Source organism: Corvus hawaiiensis, chromosome 20 (assembly GCF_020740725.1).
Source record: "Corvus hawaiiensis isolate bCorHaw1 chromosome 20, bCorHaw1.pri.cur, whole genome shotgun sequence".
Lineage (NCBI taxonomy): Eukaryota > Metazoa > Chordata > Aves > Passeriformes > Corvidae > Corvus > Corvus hawaiiensis.
In genome coordinates this window covers 7,692,086-7,715,477 of record NC_063232.1, presented here as the reverse complement: position 1 = coordinate 7,715,477, position 23,392 = coordinate 7,692,086, and the positions used below count along the sequence as shown (strand labels likewise).

The window sequence follows — 23,392 nt, the reverse complement described above, 5'->3', positions numbered from 1 at the left end:
TTTTCAGTGCTGCTCTCTTGCCCCAGTTGAGAAGCAGTTGTGAAGTAACAAGGTTTGAGGTAGCCAGTCCCCTTTGTGGGAGCTCTGAAGGGAAGTCAGCTCTGATGCCTATATTTGTGCTTGAAGGTGAAGAGTGGTTAAGTGTTCTCACCCTTCTTGCCACAGCCACGTGCTGCCCACAGCTAGCATTGTTTCTTATCACTCAGTGTGTTCTGGTTTTGTTCTCACTCACCCTGATAAAGTGATAAGTGTTCCTGGCCATCTGTTCCCTAGAGCTCTCTCTGTAGGTAATGGCTTTGGGTTTGTTTTAATGCTGTGCAGGAACTCGCTGTGCCGCAATAAGCAGTACTGCAAGAGAGTGGCCTCCCTGCAAGAAGATGTGCACGCTTTAGTGCAAAGACTTGTCAAGAAAGCCTGCAAGCACACCGACTCTGCAGTGGCTCTCTATTACTTCAGGTGAGTGTTCATAAGGAGCATCTCTGCTGATGCTGGGAGATCTGAGCAGGTGTGGTGTTGTGTGTTAAGAGTCTGGGAAGCGAGAGCCTCGCAGAAGGCTCGGTACCAGCATCTGTGTCTTACATAAGGACTAGTCACTCCTGGCAATCTGAAGCATTTTCAAGCATGTCTGTTTTTTGGTGGTTGTCTTTTATAGCTTCTGTGATACAGAAATGGTCTGGTACAGCTTTGCTGTGGCTGGTGGGAAGTGCTTTCTTGTGGCTTCTTCTGGGAGTAATGCAGTGTGTGTGATTCAGTGGGGGATGAGTGTAATTCCTAGTCAACCTGTGATGATTATTCTTTAAATGCAGTGTTTACTGTCTCCATGATAGCACAATGAGGACAATAGTGATCAAGTCCTGACTGTACATACCAGTATTTTCTCCTTTGCTGTAGAACACAGGAAAATTAGGATAAGCCAGATACGTATTTGTTAGAAAGTTGAGTGTTCTTGCTGTTCCATGGTGTAAATGGGAGTGCCATTTACCAGCAGGCTCTCTTGTGACATGCAGCCAGTTTCATGAGGACTTTCATACTCAGTCTGGGATTTTTCGACTCAGCTGTGTGTGCAGTGGGTACCATGTTGCATAGTGTCACTGGACAGTGTTGGCTCTGCAGCACATCTGCCCCGTGGCTGTGCAGGAACCGTGGTACTTCTGGCAGCACAGGGCTGGCTGTGTGTGCTGCATGGCTCCCTGACAGCTTCCCAGCAGTGGCAGTCCTCAGTGGAGCAGTGCGCAGTAAATACTGCGTTTTCCAAAAGCGCAGAGGTTTGCACGCTCTCCCAATGGATATGCCTGAGTTCTCCAGCACGTGGCAGCTGGGGTTGAGAGGCCATGCTGCAGCACTGGCTGAGCTGTGCAGGCTCCTCCAGCAGTGCAAAAGCTTGAGCTTGAGGAAACCAGGCTGATAGTGGGCATATCTGACTGTGAAAACAGTAAATAATATAATGATTCAGCTTCCTAAGATTTCTCTGTCTTTAGGTCTGGCCAGAGTGGGTTAGACTGAGAGAAGGGGCCCTCGCAAATTCTGTAACCATCTTTGCTACAGAATAAGCTGCCTGCGCTGCTTGGCCTCTGCCCTCAGGTGGCTTTGCAGTGGCACTGTGGCACTGTGGTAACTGCTGTGTTCTTCCCTTTTCTTCTATAGTGCCTCATTATACCTGCTGAAAGTGTTGAAAGGAAACACAGCATCAACTCTGCCTCCCCCTGAGCCAGAGAAACAGAGTGACAGCAGGGCGAAGCAGGCGTGTCAGGTAAGACATGAGGCTGCTCCTGAGGATGTGCTTTTTGCCAGTAAAGCTGCATTACCTGGTTTTGCTGAGTGGGCCTTGCTCGTTCATTGTCACTGGGCCTGCTGCTTGCAGGTACCTGTCTACATGATTTCCATAACACTGGAAAGTTCCCCATCCCTTTCTGGCTCTCACCCTCCTGCCTTTCAGTGCCTGCTTGCCCACAGGCACACGGGCAATTGATTCAGTGGATCCAGGTTGTCCAAAGAAGCCTGATGTGTATTTGTGCTGTTCTCCTCCCTGATTTGCTGTTTTTTCCATTAAAGTCCTGGCAGTCACTCTGAGTTTTTTTCCAGAGGGTGCTGAGGAGCAGGAAGAGACAGATGTGGATGAGAGTAAATTCTTATTCCCCTGAGGTTTGGTCTAAGGGGAAGAGTGAAGGGTGAAGAGTGTGTGGAGCAGCCCTGATTTTGGTGGTAGTTGTTCGGAGGGAGACTTCATCTGACTGTGCTACAGGTGTCCATTACTAGGGGACCCTTACTCTTGATCCCCTAGCACCTACTGTGTCTGCTGCATTTCACAGTATGGTGACCCTTTATATTGGGCAGCCCACTCCGGTCACCTCCACTAGAAACGTAGCAAGTAGTGTCTCAGTCTCACCAGCTGATCCTGACCTTGCTGCTGAACCCCTCTAACTGAGCACAGGAATTAGTGCCTTAATCCTGCTGACATCTTTTGGGGTAGAAAAAGAAATGGAGCTCCCTCATGGAAATTACACACACTGATGTATTACTGGAGGCTGAAAAGACAGCCAGTGTTTCTAGGGCTAGTGAGAAGCCGAGGGTGTTAATCCAAGTAGCTCCTGCAGTGCTGGGCCTTTTGTGAAAGAAAAACAAAATGGGAGCTCTGGGGGGAATATGAACAACATACTTGACTTTGAGGCTGTAGTGAGACATGTTTCACAGCACCCTTATGCAGCTTCACAGGGAAGCCTCTTATTCCAATGGGAGCAGAGCTCTGGTCCTGACCAGGCAGGGACAGAGCCAGTAACTGATGTGAGCTGCTGGTTTGAGGGAAGTGACAGCTCAGTTCGTGTGATGCTGCTGGTGCTGACATTGTCTTGAGGCCAGGGAGGTTTTGCTGTGGGGAACCAGAGACAAAAGTGTGGTGTCTTTCCAGTGAGCTGTGCTTTGTGAGCTTAACTTGCAGCTTTTCAATAAGCAGGAAAGTGGGACTAGAGCAGACACTAGGATGCAGTAGCCAAATTTATGGAAAAACTATAGAAGAAGTTTTTTACAGTAAATATATGCATAGAAGGAGGAATCAATTTTTTCCTCTGCAGATGCATGTGTCAAATAGGTGCTAAGTAGAGACACTCAGCTAGAAAAACTGAGGTCACACATTTCAAGACCCATCTGCTTTGTTCCACTTTAGCCTGTGTTCAGCTGCAGTAGCACTGGGAGTTTGACCTGAGAACGGGACACCACGTTAACATGGCTTTAGCTTTCCATGGGGCCAAGGAAAAATTGCTTGGGCACATGTTCACTACTGTGAAGATTACAGCTTTTTCGTCCTGGGCCCTAATTTTTCGCTCTTCCCAAAGAGCAGTATTTCCCTGGCAATATGAGAACAGTCAGGAACGTTGGGATGCAGTGTAATGACTCCTGTTTGTTTAGATCCATGTAGCCTGAGCAGGTCTCAAATGGTTGCTATGTGTCTGGGGTTCTTGTTCCCCACCAGAGGGGGATATTGGAGCATGGACACAGTTTTGGAATTGCTGGATCCCTGATCAGTGCTAGGGCTTGTCTGCTGAGTACCTAGGAGTCCTGGACATAGCTGCTAAGTGTATGTAGATACAAATACGTACGTACACTAAAATCTACAGATTCAAGTAGCTCTTCAGCTGAGAACACCATGTGCACAGCCCAGCTACTGCAGGATGGGCTCTGTGAGCCTTGTGTATTAAATGTGCCAACCCCAAACCTAGAGCACAGCCCCCACACTACATGGAGTGTGTGTAGTCCTGCTAGGAAGCTGTGCTGCCCTTTGGTGAAAAGGTCATATGGCTGTCAGTGCCTGGGAGAGCATATTTGGGGCCCACTTGGTTGTTTCTTCATGGTTCTGTGTCATATCTCAAGTATATTTAGTTGTTGGAAAAATCTCTGAGAAATTATGAAAATTAATTTATTCATTGTTAGTGATTCATTCTTGTGTTTCACTGGAAAAGCTTTTGTTCTGGTTTTTTCCCTACAGCTTTTGAACCCAGGTTGTTTGAATGTGAAGAAGGTGGCTGTTATCTATCAGCAGGCACTGACCCAGTTCCTTAGTAAACGGAACAGTCCCCTTACATGCTCCATGTTCCATGATCTCTTCAAACGCTTCCCAGTAAGTGCTGCTGACTGTGTGCTATGTTGTCTTCTGCTGGCTCCAAAGTATGATTATAATTCTGGGGAAAGTAGGGAGAGAAACTTCTCTGCTTTACTGCAGACTTTTGAAACTGCTGTGAGGTTTCCTTGGATCTTCACCAGACTCTTAATTCTGCATGTTTTTATAGCAACACTGCAGGAGGCCAGGATCTTATTTATGGTTTGGACTGGGATACTGCATGCAGAAAGCAGGTGAACAGAAGGCTGCTCTTTAAAACATGGCCTAAGAAGCTCTAATTTTTTACCAGTATTCAAGACAAGATGGAGGAGCAAATTTTGCACAAAGGCAACACAGGTCACCTTGTTTGAACAACCAGTGTAGCTCCTGTCCAGCTCTGCTCCGACTGCATGCTCAGTTTCTCAGTTTTCTTCCAAGAAGGCTGAGGAGTGTAAAGTCTAATTGGAATCTAATCTCTAAGCCTGATACTCAGACTGTGCAAGTGTCTGAAATGTTTGAGGTATTTCCTGCAAGCTTGACCTATGCCTGGGGCTGGTCTCCACGATGAGGACAGCCAGTTTTTAAGAAACAGGCCTTGGGCCTGAATGTCATACAATTCTTCAGGGATTTTTAGGTCCGAGCAAGCTAGAGACAGCTGCCAGAAGCCCTTTCTTGAAACCTTTTAGAATTGATGTCTGACATGAGGGTGGGAGGAGCTGTAGGCTTGTGTAACTGGGGGAAGATGCTTTCAGACTCTGAGGGACTCTATCCAGGAGAGAGTTCCTCTGCTTGCCAGGTTTCTTAGGACACCAGCCCACGATGCCTCATACGTAAGTTTGAGAAATGGAGGGAGAGCAAGGTTGTGTGTTGCCCACATGGACAGCAAACCTAAGATCCCATCTGCAGGTTTGTAGAGCCTGTGGATTCCATATGACTGTTCCTTGTAGAAATGTCTTTTAAAATCACCACATCCACGTCTTTCTAAATACCTCCAGGGATGGTGATTCAACTGCTTCCCTGAGAAGCCTGTGTGAGTGCCTGACAACTCTTTCAGTGAAGAGATTTTTCCTAATACCTAATGTAAACCTCCCCTGGTGCAACTTTAGGCCCTTCCCTTTTGTCCTGTCATTTGTTCCCTGGGAGAAGAGACCAGTCCACATCTGGCTACAACTCAACGTTTTCTCCTTTGCCTGGAACTGGGGCTCTGCACAAAGTGAACTGACACTACAGAAAGTGTCAGCCAGATGCAGACTTTAGTCATCAGTAAGCAGAACACAGGGGGTGAAAAATACTTGCCTGATTTTTCCAAGTGAATAGAGGTGAAGAGTTTTGCTGCTGTGTTCTGTTGTGATCAAAATTTCACTCAGAGGTGGTGTGAACAAAGCTGTTAATTTTCAAATAAGCTGTTGCTGATTTCTGGGCATTTCTCTTTCTTGTGTCATTTTCTTCTTACTCAAGAAGCTGTGTAAAATATAGACTATTTTGCTTGAAAAACAAACTCCTGTCTGTCAGCAAACCACTAACAAGAGACTGTGTCTTTCTTTGTTACAGATCATGTGTAAGCCGTTATTAGATACTCTTGTTGAGTTTATCACAGCAGCAGCCAGGCAACATCAGCAGGTAAGAATGAAAGTAAACAAACAAAGCTGTAAAACAGTCAATCAGAGAAATCATTTAAACATGGCAGTTCAGATGATTTTTAATATGTTTATAATATGCCTTTAGGGCTGCCCAGTTTTGGAAGTGGCTTCTGGGGGACCAGAGCTTTTGCAAATACTGCCTTGCTGCTTCAGGTGTGTGAAGTTGTGGAAATGCCACACAATATATCCACAATCATGGGGGTTCTTTGGTAGCATCTCCTTTAAAAACTGCCTGCAGCTTTCAGGGTTGAGACCAGATGGTGGTAGGCATTGACTCCAGTTGCTTATTCCTTGATTACTTCCTTCTTGGTAAGATGTTCCTTGGTATTAATGGACCATGCTGTAATCCCTGCCTCCTCATGCTACCTCGAGGTCAGGTTCTGTGCCTTGCTAGCTGTCCTGCATTTTCTAGTCCATGTGTTGCTATATTTAGTTTAAAACCACCTGTGCCACAGATCTGATTTTTGATGGTTGGTTGCCTGTGCCTGACTAACACAAAATTACTGGGGCCTTATCAATAAAACATTGCAGGGTGAGTGCACAGCTCAGTGTTGCTGGTGCAGGGAATGAGGCCTGTCTGGATTTTCACTGCAGTGGGGGGGCCTTCCACACAGTTAATAACCAAAACCCCTCTAGGCCAGTAGCACTGTCTCAAACTTTCCCACCCCCCAGCTGTACCCTGTGTCTGTCTCCTGCAGAAGTGCATCCTAGATTGATCTTTCTGTTTCATAAATAGCTGTTTTATTGTTTCTGATCATTGGAGGGAATGTGAAGGGGTAGGTATGTGTTTACAGTAGGGCTGTTTTACATTGTCAGTGTAAATTGCAGTTCAGACTGTTTTACCCAACAGGAATGGCTTTGATTTAAAGAAGAACAAAACAAACAAAACAAAAAAAAAAGAGTGAATTAAGCTATTAATAATTTCAGTGGATGGTAATAAGGATGTGTTACACAAATAACAAATTATTGTAAGGCCTATACTTGATCCCATCCTCAAGCGACCAGAACAGCATCCCAAGCAGACAGCTCCATTATGTGGGTATCTTTGCTTCTCCACAGGGAATAGCATTGTCCTTCTACCAGGGCTTCCACAAAGCTGCTTGAGCTTTGTTTGCAGAGCTTGTTTGCCTGTAGGTGGGAGGAGTAGGGGAGGACGTGTGGAGTGTGTGGGAGCTGGGTACAGAACATGGATATACTGCTGTTCAAACAAAGGCACATGGAGAGTGAGCTCTCGAAAGCCTGTGGAGCTTGGAGTTGCAGCTTTACATTTTTTATGCAGTGCTTCCTTTTCAGGCATTCTGGCTTCCCAGCATCATATGTCCAGTTTGTTAGGTCTTCGATTAAATTTCCCCACTGATTCTCAATGCAAATGTGCTTTGCTGGTATCCTAATGGGTAGGGTAGAAGTCAGGTTAGGTGGGTGTACATGGCAAAGTGATGTGGGTAAGGCAGGGGGATAACTTCTCCCTGGCAGCTTCTGGGAAAATGAGGTGGAAGAACTCAGCTTCCAAAAGGGCTGTACTAACTCAGAGTCCTGAAGACACCAAAGGTCTCATGGTACTCTGAATTTGGCCAGCCCTGATGACTGAGAGGCAAGTGGGGTGGTCTTCCACTTTTAGCCCTGAATATTGACTTCTAATCATTAAACTAGCTTAGTCCCAGGGACTGGAGGCTTAATTTCTGTTCTGACACTCCTGTTGTTAGTGGTGATTGTTCTGGATATGGCTGCTGCATCTCTGTGGACAGCTAATCCCACTGGGATTCTGATTTGGCTCTGCAGATACCTTTAGGAGGGTGTCCCCAGGGCCGTGCCAGGTGGGAAGAGCCATACTCTGCATGGGAAGGTGGAGGCTTAGCTCTGGGCAGGTGTCTTGTGTTGGGCTGATAATGAACCGTGGGGTTCAGCAGTGAAACCTGCTCTGGCCCAGCAGGGCTGCTGGCCACTGTCCCAGCCAGCCTGGGGGAGGAGGAGATGTACCTTCAGGTTGAGCTTTAAGGTAGTTGTGAACAAAATGAAAAGCGATTCGTGAAGAGGATGTGAGGCGGGTGTTCCTTCCTCCTCACCCCATGTACCTGGGAAGGTTGTGAGAGCAGCATGGAGGCTGGGGGTCTCTTCCACGTCTCCTCTCAGCCAGACTGGTCCCTACCTTTTTAGAGCCTCTAAGCAAGATCTTGTGGCCACTGGCCTACATGCCCAGCTCTTACTTCAAGGAGCTCTGCTCTTGCTGGGGCCTCTAGTGTAAAGTTAAACGTGATCTTTAAGTGATTACCCTGGACCAACCTGGCTGAGGTGGTTTGCAGAACACAGTGTACAGCAAGGCCTGGGCCTGCCTGGGGTCTGGTCAAGAAACAGCAAACCTGAACTGTGTGTGCAGTGTTGTTCCTGTGCGTGCTGTTGTGGGCTGCTGCAGGTCTGTCAAACTCAGTTTCTGGGCAGTGGTAACAGAGAAGGTCCTGTAGGAAATGCAGGAGCCATTCAGATGCTGCTCAGCTGGCACTGGCTTGGAGAGGAGCAGTCTGGCCTCTCCAGCCATGTGTCCTGACCCTGGGGACCTCACTGTCTGCCTGCTGCCGAAGTGTTCGTGCATTTACGTCACAAAATGGGACAGGAGGATGATTTGACTGAAAATTTATCTTGTCCTTGCACACACAGTTTTTTTCCCCCTTTTGCCATGTTAAAGTTAACTTCAGTCAATTCACTGGTCTTGTTCAGGGCACAGGGACAGTCTGTTCAGGGGCAGGAGTATCTGGGTGAGAGCTGTGATTTATTTCATCAGAGGCAGTGCTCATTAACATGAAATTACAGCTTCTGTGAAGTCAGTACAAGAATATTGGAAAAGATTGTCTGTGGACTGTTGGCTGTAGCTGATGACCCAGGCAACTAGGTCTTGCACTGCTGCAGCCTTTCTGTGCGTCCTGTCTCCCTCAGTTGGTCACCTCTACAACCTGGAGAACAGCAAACTCTCAGCAGCAGTGTTGTGGCTTTACAGACACGGAGGTGTTTGTAGCTAATGGGTGGGTGTTACTTGTCTTTTTGGGAGGCACTTTTCTTTGGCCTGGGTGTTGGCTGTAGAGTAGGGTGTTTTGGAGATATATTCTTGACGCAGAATTTAGCGAAAGAAGCTTTAAAACATATATAGTTTAAGCTTTAAAACATTATATAGTGTGACTGACACTGTTAGCCCTTTTCCTCTGACACTGTTCCTACATGCCTGAAGGAGCAGTGAGGTTGTTCAGCTCCATGTTGAAGTAGTTTGTGAGATAAAGCAACGCTTTGGGGGGGGTGAGAGCTCTCAAGGCAGTTTTAAGTGTAGCTCACAGTGATTGGGTTGATAGGTTTCCTTAGCAGTAAGCTCAACCTGTATAACAAGTTTTAAACTGGAAAGGTGAATTTGCAATGGTCTTACTGAGACTGAACTTGAGACTGAAGCTTGTACTTGTGGCCAAGGTCTGCTCCTCTGATGTTACTACTGGGGCACCGATGCCTGTAGGAGACAGTAATGCAGCAGTTTTCCTGGAAAAGGACAGAGACAGAGAGATTGGTGTCGTTTGTGACTGGGGAGACAAAGGCAAGGGATGTTTTAACCATGGAAAGGGGGGTTGTCATCCCACCCTGAATTCATTTAGTACCTGTTTAAACCTATACATCAGAAAGATACAAGATGAGGATGTGTGTGATGGTGGATCTGCAAAACCACCTTGTTTCAGGCAGTTCATGCTTCTCAGCTGGACTTCTCACCTGTTGTGAGACCACACTGGCTGCAGGACCCTGTGACTGGAGCTCTGCAAGTTCAAATGCATTGTGCCTGAGGCAGCTGGTGCTCTGAATGCTCAGTGATACTGGCTGGCCTGTTTTCAAACTCTGCCTTTCTTCAAGTGGGAAGTTAAAGTCTCAAACGTGTGTGTGTGAAAGTTAAAACACTTCAGGCTTTGAAAAAAATCAACATACTAGTGTTTGGTTGTCACTCATTTATTGAACTGAGAAATCTGGTGGGGTTTATGACGGTTTGGGTGGTTTTGGTTTGGGTTTTTTAATTTTTGTGGGGTTTTTTTTGTTTGTGGTTTTTTTTCGTGGGCTTTTTTCTTTTGTTTTTTTCTACAGTAGGAGTTGGGATCCCTTTCACAAACTTTTGTAGATCCTTGCCATCCCATATGTATGTTAAATCAGCATATAACTTAAGGCTGTACTGTCTTCTCAGAATGTGGCCTGCCACGTACCCTTGCAGTGTTGTCTGTTGTAGAAAGAAGTGACTAGAAACTACACAGAATCATTTGATTGCAAGCAGCTACTGTGAAGGTTTTCAAGAGGACCTTTAGTGTAGGAGAAGTGCTACAAGTTAAAGTAAAAAAAGGAAGAAGGAGGTAAAGAATGACTTCGTAGTGCAGTCTAATCTAGATTGTTGAATGCAGTTCTGCAGACTGAGGTCCTAAGAACCAGTCACACCATGGCCTTGTCCTTGCAGAAGTGTCTTCAGTGGTAGGAGAATGGGGCCAGTGCCCACATAACAATCTTTTGGTACATCCAGGCAGATCTGAGAACTTTCCCTTGCAGACAAAGTGCTTACACCAGAGTAAAGTGTAGCTACCATTTCTGGAGTGCAGTGACCAGACACATACCTGTCACACACCTGAGGGGCTCAGGTACAAATGGCAGCTGGGGAAACAGACCCCAGTGATAACTGGTATGGGAAAATGACAAGCCATCACAAGTGGAGCTTGCATTTTCCCTTTGAGTTGTCCTGGCGCTAGTGAATTGTGATAAGTGTCTGGCACAGATGATCTCACTGGCAGTGCAGTTAGCTAGCAGAACGTGTGTGGTGCTGACAGGATGGGGGAGGCTTGTGCTGTTTCATGGACAAAGGATGTTTCTGTCAGCCTGATGTCTTCCACAAGCACTAAACATATTTTCTCAAATTCTATTTGGAAAAAAATGTGTGTGAGCTAGTCCTCACTTCCTCCTTTCTTAGTGCAATTTGTTCTTACTGCTGCAGTCGCTTTCCAGGAGTCCTTGACCTTCAAATTACTTCCTTGTGCCTTGTTTCAGTGGGTGCAGTGTTGCTTTTTCAATATGCACAAAAGCTTGGTTTTTTAGTTTGTGCTGATGGAGCATAAACCAGGGATCAAGATGTGTTTAATTTGATGATTATTGTATGACTCAGCTACATACCAGAACCCTCCGGAGCCTTAGGTGAGGAATGTCTTCCTGGTTTATTTTTAGCTGTATTGGTCTGATGAGCAGAGCTACCGTAACATCCAATTCTGTAATTGTGCAGTCCTGGGCTGTCCCTGGGCTGATGCTGTTGTAGCACAAACCCCTCAGTGCTGCACTGGTAATTGTGGTGAGGTTCTCACTGCAGTATCCCCCCATTCTCCTATACGAGAACTGGATGAGTCCATGAACTAATGTTTCTACCCTAAAAACTCCCTCTGTGAGCCTGAGGATCAGGTGAAGAGGGAAAATGTGTGGCTCGTTGCATTGCAGTACCCAGGTGTGCTGCTGATGCAGGCTCCTGCAGGCAAGGGCACCTGCCAGCTCCCAGCTGGAAGCAGGCTGAAGTGCAGCCTCTCTCAAGCCTGGCCTGGAACAGCTGTGCTTTTTCCCTGAGAAGTCCAGCTTGTTGGCCAGCAGTATTGGAATCAGTTTGGAAATGAGCACTAATAAATGAAGCATCACTACTGCCAGGAGTAAGTAAGGTGTTGTCTCCATCTTGCTTGTAGCAGACACTTGAAACCTCTTCTAGTCTGTAACTTTTTCCTAGGATTTACAGGAATGATTTAATATCCATCCCTTGTTCTTTTCCTTTGAGAAAGGCACTGCGAGTGAACACAATTGCTAAGAGCCTCTGCAATTACTTTTGCCCTGTGGTCACACATCAATTTGAATACATTCCTGCCTTCTTATTTACAGTCAAAGCTATATTGATCGAGGATGTTGCAGTAGCTGGAAGCATAATGAGGCTGTATTTGTCCCTGAAGTGAGTTTATTTTCTGTGATTTGGCTGGAATTCTGCAGAGCTGATGTAAGTGCAGAGCTGTCATGAAGCTAATAAAAGTCGTTTTACTTAGTGTGGAAATGAGAATGGGCACTGGGACAGAGTTCAAAATGTCATCTTATGTCATATAGATTCATTAGTATTCCAGAATGTGTTTTGATAAAGCTGTCTGTGACAAGGAACCCTTTAAGATCTATCTAAGAGAGAGTGTATTTTAGGTAAGTTGCTAATTAATCTTGGTGCTTTGGCAGTCTCCCCAAAGGGATCAAACATATATAGACATAATTTTACAGAACTGAAGCAAGTCTGTGCCAGAGCTGCCATCACCAGAAGAGTAAAATATGATCCCAAAGTCCTGCCAAAGAGGTCTTGGCTGGTTGACAGTTGTCCTTCTGAACAGTTTATGTTTGATGTGAATATCTAAGTTAATCTTAGAAAATCATAATGATTTATCTTAGAAAATCAATAATCTTAAAAAAAAATATCTAAGTTAAAAAGTAATTAAACTTTAATACAGCAAGAGCAGTAAAAGTGCTGCAAAGCCTCAGAAGCCAGCATCCCTCTGTGTGAGTGTTTGGGAGTATTTCACTTCATGCTGGGGGAGATGAATGGATCCCCACATTAATGCACTGTGGCCTGCCTGCGTGCTCACAGATAGCTTCCAGCAGGTGGTAGAGGAAGAGCTTGTTATGGAACATTTTGCATAAGCTGTTACTAAAAATGAAGCAGAATAAACCTTCCCAGATAAGAACCAGCACCAGTTCAGCTCTACCTGCTATGCATCAGGAATGAGCACTGGGCAACTGGTGGGAGCTGAGCAATAGGCCATGAGTGAAAGGCTCTGTTCCTTCAGAGCATCCTCTGTTGGCACAGGTCAGACACCCTGTGCCTGTGTCCTCCGTAGAGGTGTCACAGGTGGACAGGCCTTCAGAGGGTGAGTTGTCCACAGGCAGTGAGATCCAAGGGATGCAGTGCTGGAGAGGCTGTTGCCTGTAGAATCCATCCTTTTCAATATGTGCCCTCTCCTCAATGAAAAGAAACAATTTGCAGCTGGAAAATCTACATCAAATTGAACATGCTTTGGCTGCAGTCAGTGTCCTGTTCCTGTTTTGTGCAAGGTGATGGTCAAGGAGAGTCAATGTTTTGCAAGGTGAAGCTGAACTATGGATGGGCTCTTGGGCATTTTTGATCTATTTCATCAGAGCCAGCAAAGCCCTGTGACACGGACTAGCTCTAGGTATGTAAACTGTCCGCTGAAGTTGAATGGGAAGTAGTTGAATGCTTAAGTGCTTTGCTGGGTCAAGGCCAGAGTGCTCTACGTTTTTTTGTGGAGATTTTTAGTTCCCAGATCTTTAGGATGGCTGTGCATGTGGATTATTGCATCCCAGCCTTTCATTTTTGAGAGTGTTTCTTACACGGGGATTGCTCGAAGAAACCATTTTCCTTTGGTGAGGAGGACGTTGACAGCATCTATAAATAGTCTCTGATCTTCTTTGGAAAGGTGTCTGATGCCACAGCAAAACGTGTCTCCCTGAGGAATTGCTTTCTAAGCTGTGTTTCTCTCTTACTTGTGTGAGATGGTTGAAAATTTTAAAAGGTCTGTGTAAATTTTTCAGGTCCTCCTGACTGCATTTAAGCTGAGTGCTCGAAATTCCACGGCATGAGTTTTCACTTGTATTTGCATTGAGAACTTGGTGTGCTCATGGTGAATTTCAGCTAAATGTGGGACCCCTGTCACTGAACCTGCAGGGTCTCTTGGGAGCATCATGCATGTTGTAAGCTGCTTATGTTTGTTTATTTTTCCTTCACACAGGTTTTTTTTTTGTTGTACTTCTTGGTGCCTTCTAATGGTCTCTGTGTCTTTTGCCAGAAGTGTCTAGCAGACAGATGCCTGCATTGCCCACAAACAGATCCATAGTGATACCAGGCATTAACTGGCTGGCACAGAGACACTGCCCTGTTATCAGCCCCAGTCTTTATATTCCACCATACTCAGTGCAGCACAAGCAGAACATGAAAAAGCTTCTGTTTGCCTCTTTATTGTGATACTGGAGATATAGGCTGTGTTTATTTTGCTCACTACTGTTCAGCTGATTGTATTGATGATCATATAGCAAATCCTCAGTAATGGAGGAAGCATTCCAGTCTGTTGCTGGGAAGAAATAAGAAAATTAAAAGGTCACATAACTTTCAGTTCTTGCTGTAGACACAGCTGCTGGTAAGAGCTGTCCAAGGAGAGAAGTGCTCCAGAGCAGTAACAGCCCTGTGTGTAGGATGGACTTGCTGAGTTAGATCTATACCATATTGCAGTGATTTTCCAACTGAGTCATTTCCTAGCCTACTAAATTAAACTTGCCATCTGACACATGGGTAGTTGATAGTTTTTAAAAAGTGAGTTGATAGTTTTTAAAGAGATTGAACCACCCAAGTGTGTTGTGTTCAGCCTGCCAAACACAGCCCCTTCCACAGTTTGAGGAGTAGATGTTTGTGTAGAGCAAATGGGAAAAGTTTGCCCAGAGACAAGGTCATTGCCATGTATTTAATAATGGCATAACAAACACAGGAGGGGAAGAAATGGCTGTGGTGTGATAAAACTAGCGACTCTCAGTCATACGGACTCGAGATACATTAATGTTACGAAATATAAAAAACCATCAGGATAGAATCCTGTTGAAGATCCGGAGAATGATTTATGTTCTGTTTACAGTGAGCTGTGGGATCTTGGTTTGGGAGTACTGGCAGGTGTGTTGGAAGGGTGTTTTGTTGGGAAGCGAAGAAAGATGAGGGCTTTTATAGCATAAAATGAAATGCCAGTCTGGGCTCTGCTCACTGACAACGATGTCCCCAGGTGGGAGGTCCATTTTTGTTGTAGTATGGGGGTGTGGGAATAGTGGAGTTTGGCCACTTCTCTTTCTGCTTTCCCTTGAGACATACTAAAATGCCACTCTGCAAGAGTTGAAGCACAAGAAAGGAATTCAGGTTCCTCTGCAGAATTTCTCAGCAACCTCCACACACAACAGGGTCTCCAGCCCTGTCCCTCTTCCCAAGGGCACTGTGCCCTCTGTCTTGTCATCGTGCCTCTCTCAGTGGATTCTGCAAAATGAAAAGAGGTCTGCTGATGAGCATCCAAAGCAATGAATCTTCAAAGTTCAACCCAGTACAGTTTCCAGCTTTGTTTTTTTTTTTTTTTGCTTAGCAATGCTTTTTATTTCCGTATTCCAAGCTAACAATTTTAGTAACGTGTGAGTACCTTTTTTTTTTAAATACTGCATGAAAGCTATACTTCAGTGGTTGATGTTTGAGTGAATTGGAATTCTAATTTCTCATTATCTGCTGATATGAATGAAATATTCTCAAAAGATGAAAACCTTTGTCCTTGCAACATCAAGGCTGGTCTAGTGTATCAGGGGCAGAGCTGAAAGCACACAGTGCCTAGGCAACATGGGCTTTTTTTAAACATGTGCTGCTCTTAAATCTCCTAAATTATTAAATTTGACTTCAGCAAAGTCTCTTTAAATATGCTGCATTATGCTGTAGCTGCCTTCTGAATTGCCTCAAGAAAATCCTATTGCGAGTCTCTCCTGAATTGAGGGCTTTGTTGTGCAGGGGAGACATCTGGCTTGGAAAGTATTGGGAGGAGCAGTGAGGGTGAGGCAACTGGGGGGACGGTTTTGGTCTTGGTCTTACCAATGTGTGTGAGTAACTTGAGATGTCAGTGGAGCCTCTTGGTGTTCAGTATTACAATATATAAATAATAAATAAAGTTAAATAGAAACTGACAAAATTGAAGCTTTGGGGATAGGTTGGTTTGGGTTTTTTTTCAAGAGGAAAACCAGAGTTGGGAGAAAGGAGAGTGTCCCAGATAATTTCCTGAGAGGTTTCTTGGTCATGTTTCTTTGAGCCTCAGATACTGGGATGTCCTTCAAGAGTCTTTGCTTTGATTTCTTAACAAAAAACCATTTCTTGCTCTGATGTTTAGAGTGAGAAACTTGTAAAAGCAAAGTAGAAATGCTCCAAAATAAACAGGGTCTTATTAAGAAACCAAATTGTTTTAGATTATTTTTTAAAATTGTGACTGTGTCCTTAATTTGGCAGAGAAGAAGGAAAATGGGCATATTTTCTGATTATTATTTTTTAATGTGGGAAAGGGAAGCTTGGTTGCATTGCAGGGTCCATTCCTGTTCTTTTCTCCCTGGTCTCAGTATGCTTTGTGGTACCAGTATTCCCCAGCAGTGTTTCACTCCTGTAGTTGGGCATTACAGGAAGAGCAAGAAAACATCAGAGCTCATGGATGCTAATCTGTGTTCTGCTGCTGATTTATCTTGTGTCCTCATGGCTCACTTAATTATGGCATCTTTTCATTTTCCAAGAATTTAGGGTAATAATATATTGACTTTTTTTTTTTGGAGCAAAACATTAAGACTGATTGGCCTTTCTGATATGGTAAGTGGTTACCCCAGGGAGAAATGAAACTGTGTGTTGACCAAAGCAGCAGACCAATATATGGATTGTGCTGTATGGATTGCTGTGTCCCAAGGGTCTGCCTGTTGGCCTCCGCTGAAAGAAGAGCACAAGGTTTTTCCCAGCCCTGAATGCTCACCATTTGTTGTATGCAAATGAAATACTCAGAGCTGGTATGTAATACCATCAGCCAGGCCTGGCCCAGGGGTCCTGTGTATTATTTTATATGCTCATTGTTTTGACTGCACAAATGTCCTGCAGACCCTTTATCTGAGGCAGAAAACCTGCCAGTGCATCTCACTATTTACCATGTAGGTATCCTCTAAAAAACTGCACTGTCAGATCTCTCTGTGTGTGCTGACTCCTCTCTACTCCCTTTAAAATATAGCAACTTCTTATTTGTATCACTATGTCTTGTTAGACTGTGGTGACCAAAGGAGGAAGCTTTAATTTTTTTTTTAAATTATTTTTTTGCCTCTCCCAGCTGCCAACAGAACAGTGCTGAAGGAAGCAGCTGTACCTGTGCACACTTGTATTGGGCACGGATGTCCTGCTGCAGTGAGCAGACTCTCCCAAATGGGCCCCTCTGGTTAGGCAAGTGCAAGTTGAGGCTTTTCCTCTGGCAAGAACATCCTCCAGAGCACTGTTTGCAGGGGAACCAAGCATTGAAAAAGTCCATTCCTTGGCAGCAGTGAAGAGAATGTGATTTGCAGGGTCCCTGGTTAAAAAAAATACTAGGGCATAAAGAAACCTGTGAGTGAATGCTGTATATATGGTCTGCAGGTTGTATATGTAATCTGCCAGGACTGCTAGTCCTGGGATTTCTGCTGTCTCAAGTGCATTTGAAACTCATCTGGTGTGACTGTGTCAGTGAAATCAGTGAGTATCTTTACCTGTAGGGTCTAGACTGACACAACTTGTGTAGGTGCAGCTGCATTATATAAGGGTGGTTTGTGTGGGGTATAGCTCAATCCACATTTTCAGCCAGATTGAGCAGCAGTGGTTAAAGTGCTTGTCATGCTATAGCCATTTTCAGGTTGTGGAGGAGGATGTGCCAGTGTAACTAATGGGATAAACTTTCTGTGGTCTGGCAAGTGCTCAGTCACAGCAGAATGAAGTGAGCAGCTTGTTTGATCAATGAACTGCTGCTCTTCAGAGCCTTGGGAATAGTAGTGGAATCATACAGGTTGCTTAACTTCTCCTTGCTACTGCCTAGAGCAGGACATCTGAGCCATAGGTGAAGAGGTGTATGAAGGACAATAGAAATAGGAGAGGGCAGTTTGCAGGAGGGGTAGGAAGATGGAGATTTCTTCACAGCCAGTTTTGTCTCTGCTTCCAGGGAGCTTTGTTCCTTTTCAGAAGAAAGGTAGCAAAACCTGAAACTCAAAAGTAGAGTATCCAAAGTGGGCACCAAGGTCTGATCTAGCTCTACATCCTGTGCTTTTCCTCTACTTGGAAGCATTTTAGCCAGAGATTTTCGCCATCCCTGAGTCTTGGTCTTGAGCCTCTCTCATGGAGGTGAGGGATCCAGTTCACCTGCTACCTTAGGAGATGATGAGCAGGCGATTGCTTTTCCATTTCTTCCATTGCTGAGATAGTGACTGGGAAGTTGACCTGCACTGGGAAATACTGGGATGTATTAAACAAAAATCAAACTGTATCAAACAGTCCCAAGTGGACACGAGCCCCCTTTGGTTTGCAAACTGCTGATCTGCGTGTTAAACCAGCCAGAGAGAGGGAGGGGTTTAGGAATAAAAGTTAAACCCACAGAGTTTATTCATCATTTTTGTGCTCAAGAAGGCCTAAACAGATCATTTATACGATGGTGATGGTCAAATGAGCAAAACATTCTTGAATGGCAATTATTTTCAATGTGCTAATTATATGTAAGCTGTTGTGAGTGGTTTAAAGGTTCCTGCCAGATCTATGGAAATCTGCATTTTTACTGGGAAGGAAGAACAGGTAAAAGTGCCTTAAGCTGGGCTGCAATGCAGGTTGGCTTGTTCTGAACCACTGAAGATTGCAAGAGCTTGATGACGTAGGATGTTTGGTGGGAGTACACGGAGGTTGCCTTTATCATCCCAGGTTGTAAAATGTGATTTAGGTGTCACTTAAATGCTTTACATGTTATAATTAACCAGCCTTGCAAAATTTTTCTCATCCATTTGTCACAGGAACTTAATTTAAGCAGTAAAACATCATTTGTTTTCATCACTTTTTAGCAAGGAGAATTTTTTTCCTGAGCTCATAAATCTCTTACTTGGTTTTTTTTTGGCAAAGCCAAACTGAGGGAGGAACCTACTTTCTGACCCAGAGCGTGATGTTTGGAGCACTGTGAAGGTGTGGGAGCTGGGGATGGTGGATGATGGCTGGGGATTTCTGCTCAGTGTTTACTTCTCCTGCATTCTTCTATGATCTCTGTTTCTGGAGCAGAAGGACAGACCTGGAAACTGTCATCTGACAGTCTGACAGCTTCTGTGCTGGCCAAGTTGTGTCCTGCTGGTGCTCTGCCGACCTTAGACAGCAATATCACACCTTGTCAAGGCTGGCTGAGGGAACGCCTTGAAGAAGCCATTTCATTAGTCTGAGGACACTGGGTTGTAGCAGGAATTGCTGAATTCAGCTCCAAAGCCAGGTGATCATACAGAAGATGTTTCCATGGTCTTTGTGGGAAGTGTGAGCTCTCTCTGACTGTTTTCAGGCACAGGAGTCTGTCTAGTGACTGACAGTGTCCTTGTGCCAGGCAGGACAGAGGAGCCAGCCAGGAACAAGGTGCAGGAAAGGCTCTCCTCGAGTCCCTTAATCAGTGGGATAACAGGGTAAATTTGGGGTAAAAGTTGATGTCCAGTTTTTAAACCAAGAAATAGTTGTGTTGTTGCTCAGATGTCCTTGCGCAGGCAGTTCTGCACAGCTGAACATGCCAGGCACATTCTCATAACAATGCATGAACAGAAGATGAACATGAATAGCCACATTCTCCTAACAGTCCACTTATCCCCGAAGGTGTGAGCACTTTTCACACTGAAAGCTTTTAGACAGCTACTAAATGGCAATCTCTTACTGTTTGTGTGTGCCTTGTTTCAGTGGTGGTGAGGAGGGAAAATTAGTTTTTGTTATCAAAAAATAGTTTTCTTAAGCCACAGCCAGGGCTTTGTCTTATCCTCTCTCCCCGTTGGATTTGAAGTATGTATGAATCATGTCTGTGTGCACATGCTGTGTATGAGATACTGCAGTTACATCTTGGGGATTGAGGAAAAATGATTTGGCACAAACGTTTCTTAAGCACCACTCGCTTTCACTTTTTGTATCTAAAGCCTTCAAATAAGTTTTGTATGTTTTAAGTAAATAATTGGTGTTTGATGCTTGTTTAGCGAGGATACGTGTTAAGGATCTTGAAGCATAATTTCTTGTTTGTCCTTAAATTTGGAAAGAATCCTGTTCGGTCCCTCTTCTTGCCTCCCACTAAGGAGGCCGTGGAGATGCTCCAAGGGCTGGAGTCCCTCTGCTCTGGAACCAGGCTGGAAGAGTGGGGGTGTTCAGCTTGGAGAAGAGAAGGCTCCAGGGACACCTCGGAGCCCCTTCCAGTGCCTAAAGGGGCTCCAGGAGAGCTGGAGAGGGACTTTGGACAAGGGCCTGGAGTGACAGGACAAGGGGGAAGGGCTTCCCACTGCCAGAGGGCAGGGATGGATGGGATACTGGGAAGGAATTCTCAGCTGTGAGGGTGGGGAGGCCCTGGCACAGGGTGCCCAGAGTAGCTGGGGCTGCCCCATCCCTGGAAGTGTCCAAGGCCAGGTTGGACAGGGCTTGGAGCAACCTGGGATTGTGGAAGCCCATGGCAGGGGTGGAACAGGATAGGCTTTAAGGTGTCCCATCCAGGCCAAACCATTCCATGATTGAATGGTATACACAGCATACATTGAACTGCCGTTGCCTCTGAACAGCCTGCTGGGAATTTGCTGTGTGGAACAGTTCCAATGTTGTGGATCTTATTGTCCCATCCCTCTCATAATTGGTCCTTTTGAATAACCTTCAAGGCTGAGTTTCTGACTCGGACTCAGCTGCCAAACCAAGATCAAACAGACTTGTAGCTCATGGGCTCAGAAATGCTCAAATGATAAATCAAATATTGGTTAAGAAATAAGAAGCCCTGAAATTCAGGACTGCTCCAGTGGAGCCTTTATCTCCATCCCACATCCAATGTGAATGTAAAAATAAAATAGTTTGACTGTATGAGCAGAAATGGGGGGGTAGATTGGCACTTGCTTCATGGCTTTGGATGCTCTTTGTTTTCATTTTAAAAAAGCTTTGACAGTAATTGGAAGAGGCTTTTGCTGTGGTGCTTTGGATCTCCTGCTCTGTAGTAATAAATGATAGGTTGTTCTCCTGTAACCAATAGCCCTGTAAGGTGGAGTTTTTGGGTTTTGGAGTGGGTTGGTTGGTTTATTTTGAACATGTAGTAAATTACAGGTAGCTGAGGAATTTATTTCACAGTTTTATTATTTATTAAAATTCAAACAAAACTTATTTATAATTTCCCATATTCTTGGCCTCTGTTCTTTTACCCAGCTTTCTTGGTAGCATTTGTCACAAATGCAGCATGTGATTCATGAGACTGCAGTCTCAAAGGGCTTGGGAGGAGAGAATTTCTAGAAGTGCAATTATTTTTTGCCATATCTCTGTTGCTGTACACGCTGAGAGTTGCTGTTTTATGCCTTGTGCTGGCACTGAGTCAGATGTGCTGGCAGGGCAAGCTCTGTGCCTGAAGGGAGGCATTAGTGCTCTGAAATACCAGTGGCCTCTGTGGTGTGATACCAGCTCTATATTTTTGTCTCCTGGACTTCCAAGAGCAGTGGAATGTTGATAGTACTAAAACTCTTCTTCACTTATAAAAATGCATTTGAGTTGCACAAACCTGTAATTTTCCAGGTAAAATGTTTTCTTTTTTAATATATATATACTGCATAAAGGGAATAAGAAGATCTTGCCACATTGGTAACATGTTTCATGTGGATAAACTTTGTTCATGTTGCAAAAACAACAGGCAGAAAGATGAGGAAAATCCATCTTTATGTCTTCTGTAACCATTTAAACTCCCCACTACTTCTCTTACAAAGTGTAAGGAGGTGTGATAAGCTCAAATACTGTCCTGGGTCAGATCTAATAAGAGTTTCTGTCCTGCCATGTGCTTGAGGCAAGCCAGGCAAACTTGCTGCCTCTTTACTGAAAGCTGGAAATGGCTGTCAGGGAATTTGGAAGGGTTACTCAGCTGTAGCCTGCAAACTGCTTAGGGATCACCCAGCAGAACAGCTGTGTGAAAACGCAGGGTTTGGTGTATCACAGTGCAGGCACATCTTAAGGTTCCCGCTCCTCTGATGGTGGCAGTGGTGGCTGCTGATTTCAGTGTCTTTGCTCTCAGGAGTGTGCCTGGGTGGCAGGTTTTTTCACTTGTTTACAAAGCCACCTCCAGCCACTATCCTAAACCACTTGGGACTGAAGAGTGTTTCTTTTTGCATCAGAAACAAGTGTCCCTCTATTAACAGAGTGCTTTTTTTTGGAAAAACAACTCTGAATTTAGGTCATGCCTTCATCTCTTCAGAACTGCAAACAGAATCTCTACAGTATTGCAAAGGCTTATTTGTTTTGTTCTTTCTGTTCTTTTTCACAGCAGTGATTGAAAGACATCTCAATCTGTTCCCCTCCATCCAGCTCACCTGGATGCTGACAGAGGAGAGCAACTTCTGACCTACCTGTGCTAGATAACCTGCTTTCAGTAGGAAAACAGTGGCTGGATGGGTAGGGGTTTAATCCATTGCCATGTTTAATGGTTAGGCCAGATGTCTTGTCCTTCTCTGTGCAAGATAAAGTTGGGTTGTGTGCAGCCTCCACTCACACTCTTTTTTAGTATCTGGCTAAGGTGGGTGAGCACACCTGGGAATTACCAGCACATCTTGGTTACTGCAGGGAGCACGTTGCCTGTTTCAGAAAGAAATCACAACCGTTTGCACTGAATGGCATTTTGTGTAATCATTGCAGATAAGAGAGAAATGAACAAAGCCACAGAAAATCTTAGGGTCACCACTGCCCTTAGTTACTGTTTGTTCTCTGCTCCCACGTGGACTGATAATGAGCCTTTCTGCCTCATTTAGTTGCATGCTTGATTGATATATGTGGGAGTCTCTATGTGTATCTACTGTGCCTGCTTGAATAGACCTCCCTTGTATTTTTTTTTCTACTATTTTACTGTTTTTACTACTTTATGGTCTTTTTAGAAACTGGCATTTAGGAGAAAATGTTTTGATTAGGCAACTGCGTGGCTTCTAGTGCACAGGATGCACTGCAGCATTCAGCTCCCTTTAGTAAAAGCTCTAATCTGGCTGTCAGCTGCTTGTAGCTATTGTCACACATTCTCATTTCAGAGACTGTGCATGAGTGGGGATGACACCCCTCTTTTCTGAGCTGGACTGGAGTTTGGTAGCTGGGACTCTGAGTCTTCTGCTATTTTTGTCCATTTGTGAAGTGTTGATAATACTTGGCTCTCTCGTAGGGCTGTCAGGAACACAGCAGGCTTGATTTGGCACTGAGAAAATGGAGAGAGTCTTCTATGATATTCTTGGGGACAGTATTGTTCTGCCAGCCTCCAAAATTGCCAAATACTTGTAAGACATTCCAAAATACCAGTGTTGCTGGGGAGGGCAGGAGGGAGAGAGACAACTGGCTTGTCTAGTAGTTGAGCTCCAGGTCCGTGCTGGGTTTTGTGGAAGTACTCTCCAAACTTCAAATTGCTGATGGTCTGTGATGTGATGGTAAAACATGCAGCTGGTCCCTGTATAATCTGTAAAAGACACATCATGAACATATTAAGGGTAAGTTACGAGCTGTGAGAAATTACAAGGGTTGTAAGTATTGATGGAAAAGATTTGAACTAGCTGGGGTGGCTTGGCTCCTCCTAAGGTGCTCTGTGTGTGGTCTTGTATTTCAAAAGTTTCAGTGAAACCTCTGCATCACAGAACAGAACATAGGTAAATTTTGTGACTATTCTTCATTTCTGAAAAGATCTTTCTGGATTGCTAGTATTGCCACTACTGTTTGGTGGTGCTCCAGTGATGTGTTTCCTGAAGTTGCTGGGGATGGGAAGATCCTCATTCCAGGAGATGGGTTGAAAAATCCTCTGAGCAGTCTCATTTTCTTTTTTAGGCTATTTTCATTAAA

General features: G+C 44.7%; 1 protein-coding gene across 1 annotated transcript in view; it reads left to right on the top strand.

The window, feature by feature from the left end:
• MYBBP1A (MYB binding protein 1a) overlaps nucleotides 1-23,392 on the top strand; it is a 59,217-nt gene that overhangs the window by 16,421 nt on the left and 19,404 nt on the right. The window contains exons 20-23 of the mRNA XM_048324791.1: nucleotides 322-456; nucleotides 1,645-1,750; nucleotides 3,980-4,111; nucleotides 5,642-5,710. Coding sequence (XP_048180748.1) covers nucleotides 322-456; nucleotides 1,645-1,750; nucleotides 3,980-4,111; nucleotides 5,642-5,710 — 442 coding nt within the window. The remainder of the gene's footprint in view (nucleotides 1-321; nucleotides 457-1,644; nucleotides 1,751-3,979; nucleotides 4,112-5,641; nucleotides 5,711-23,392) is intronic.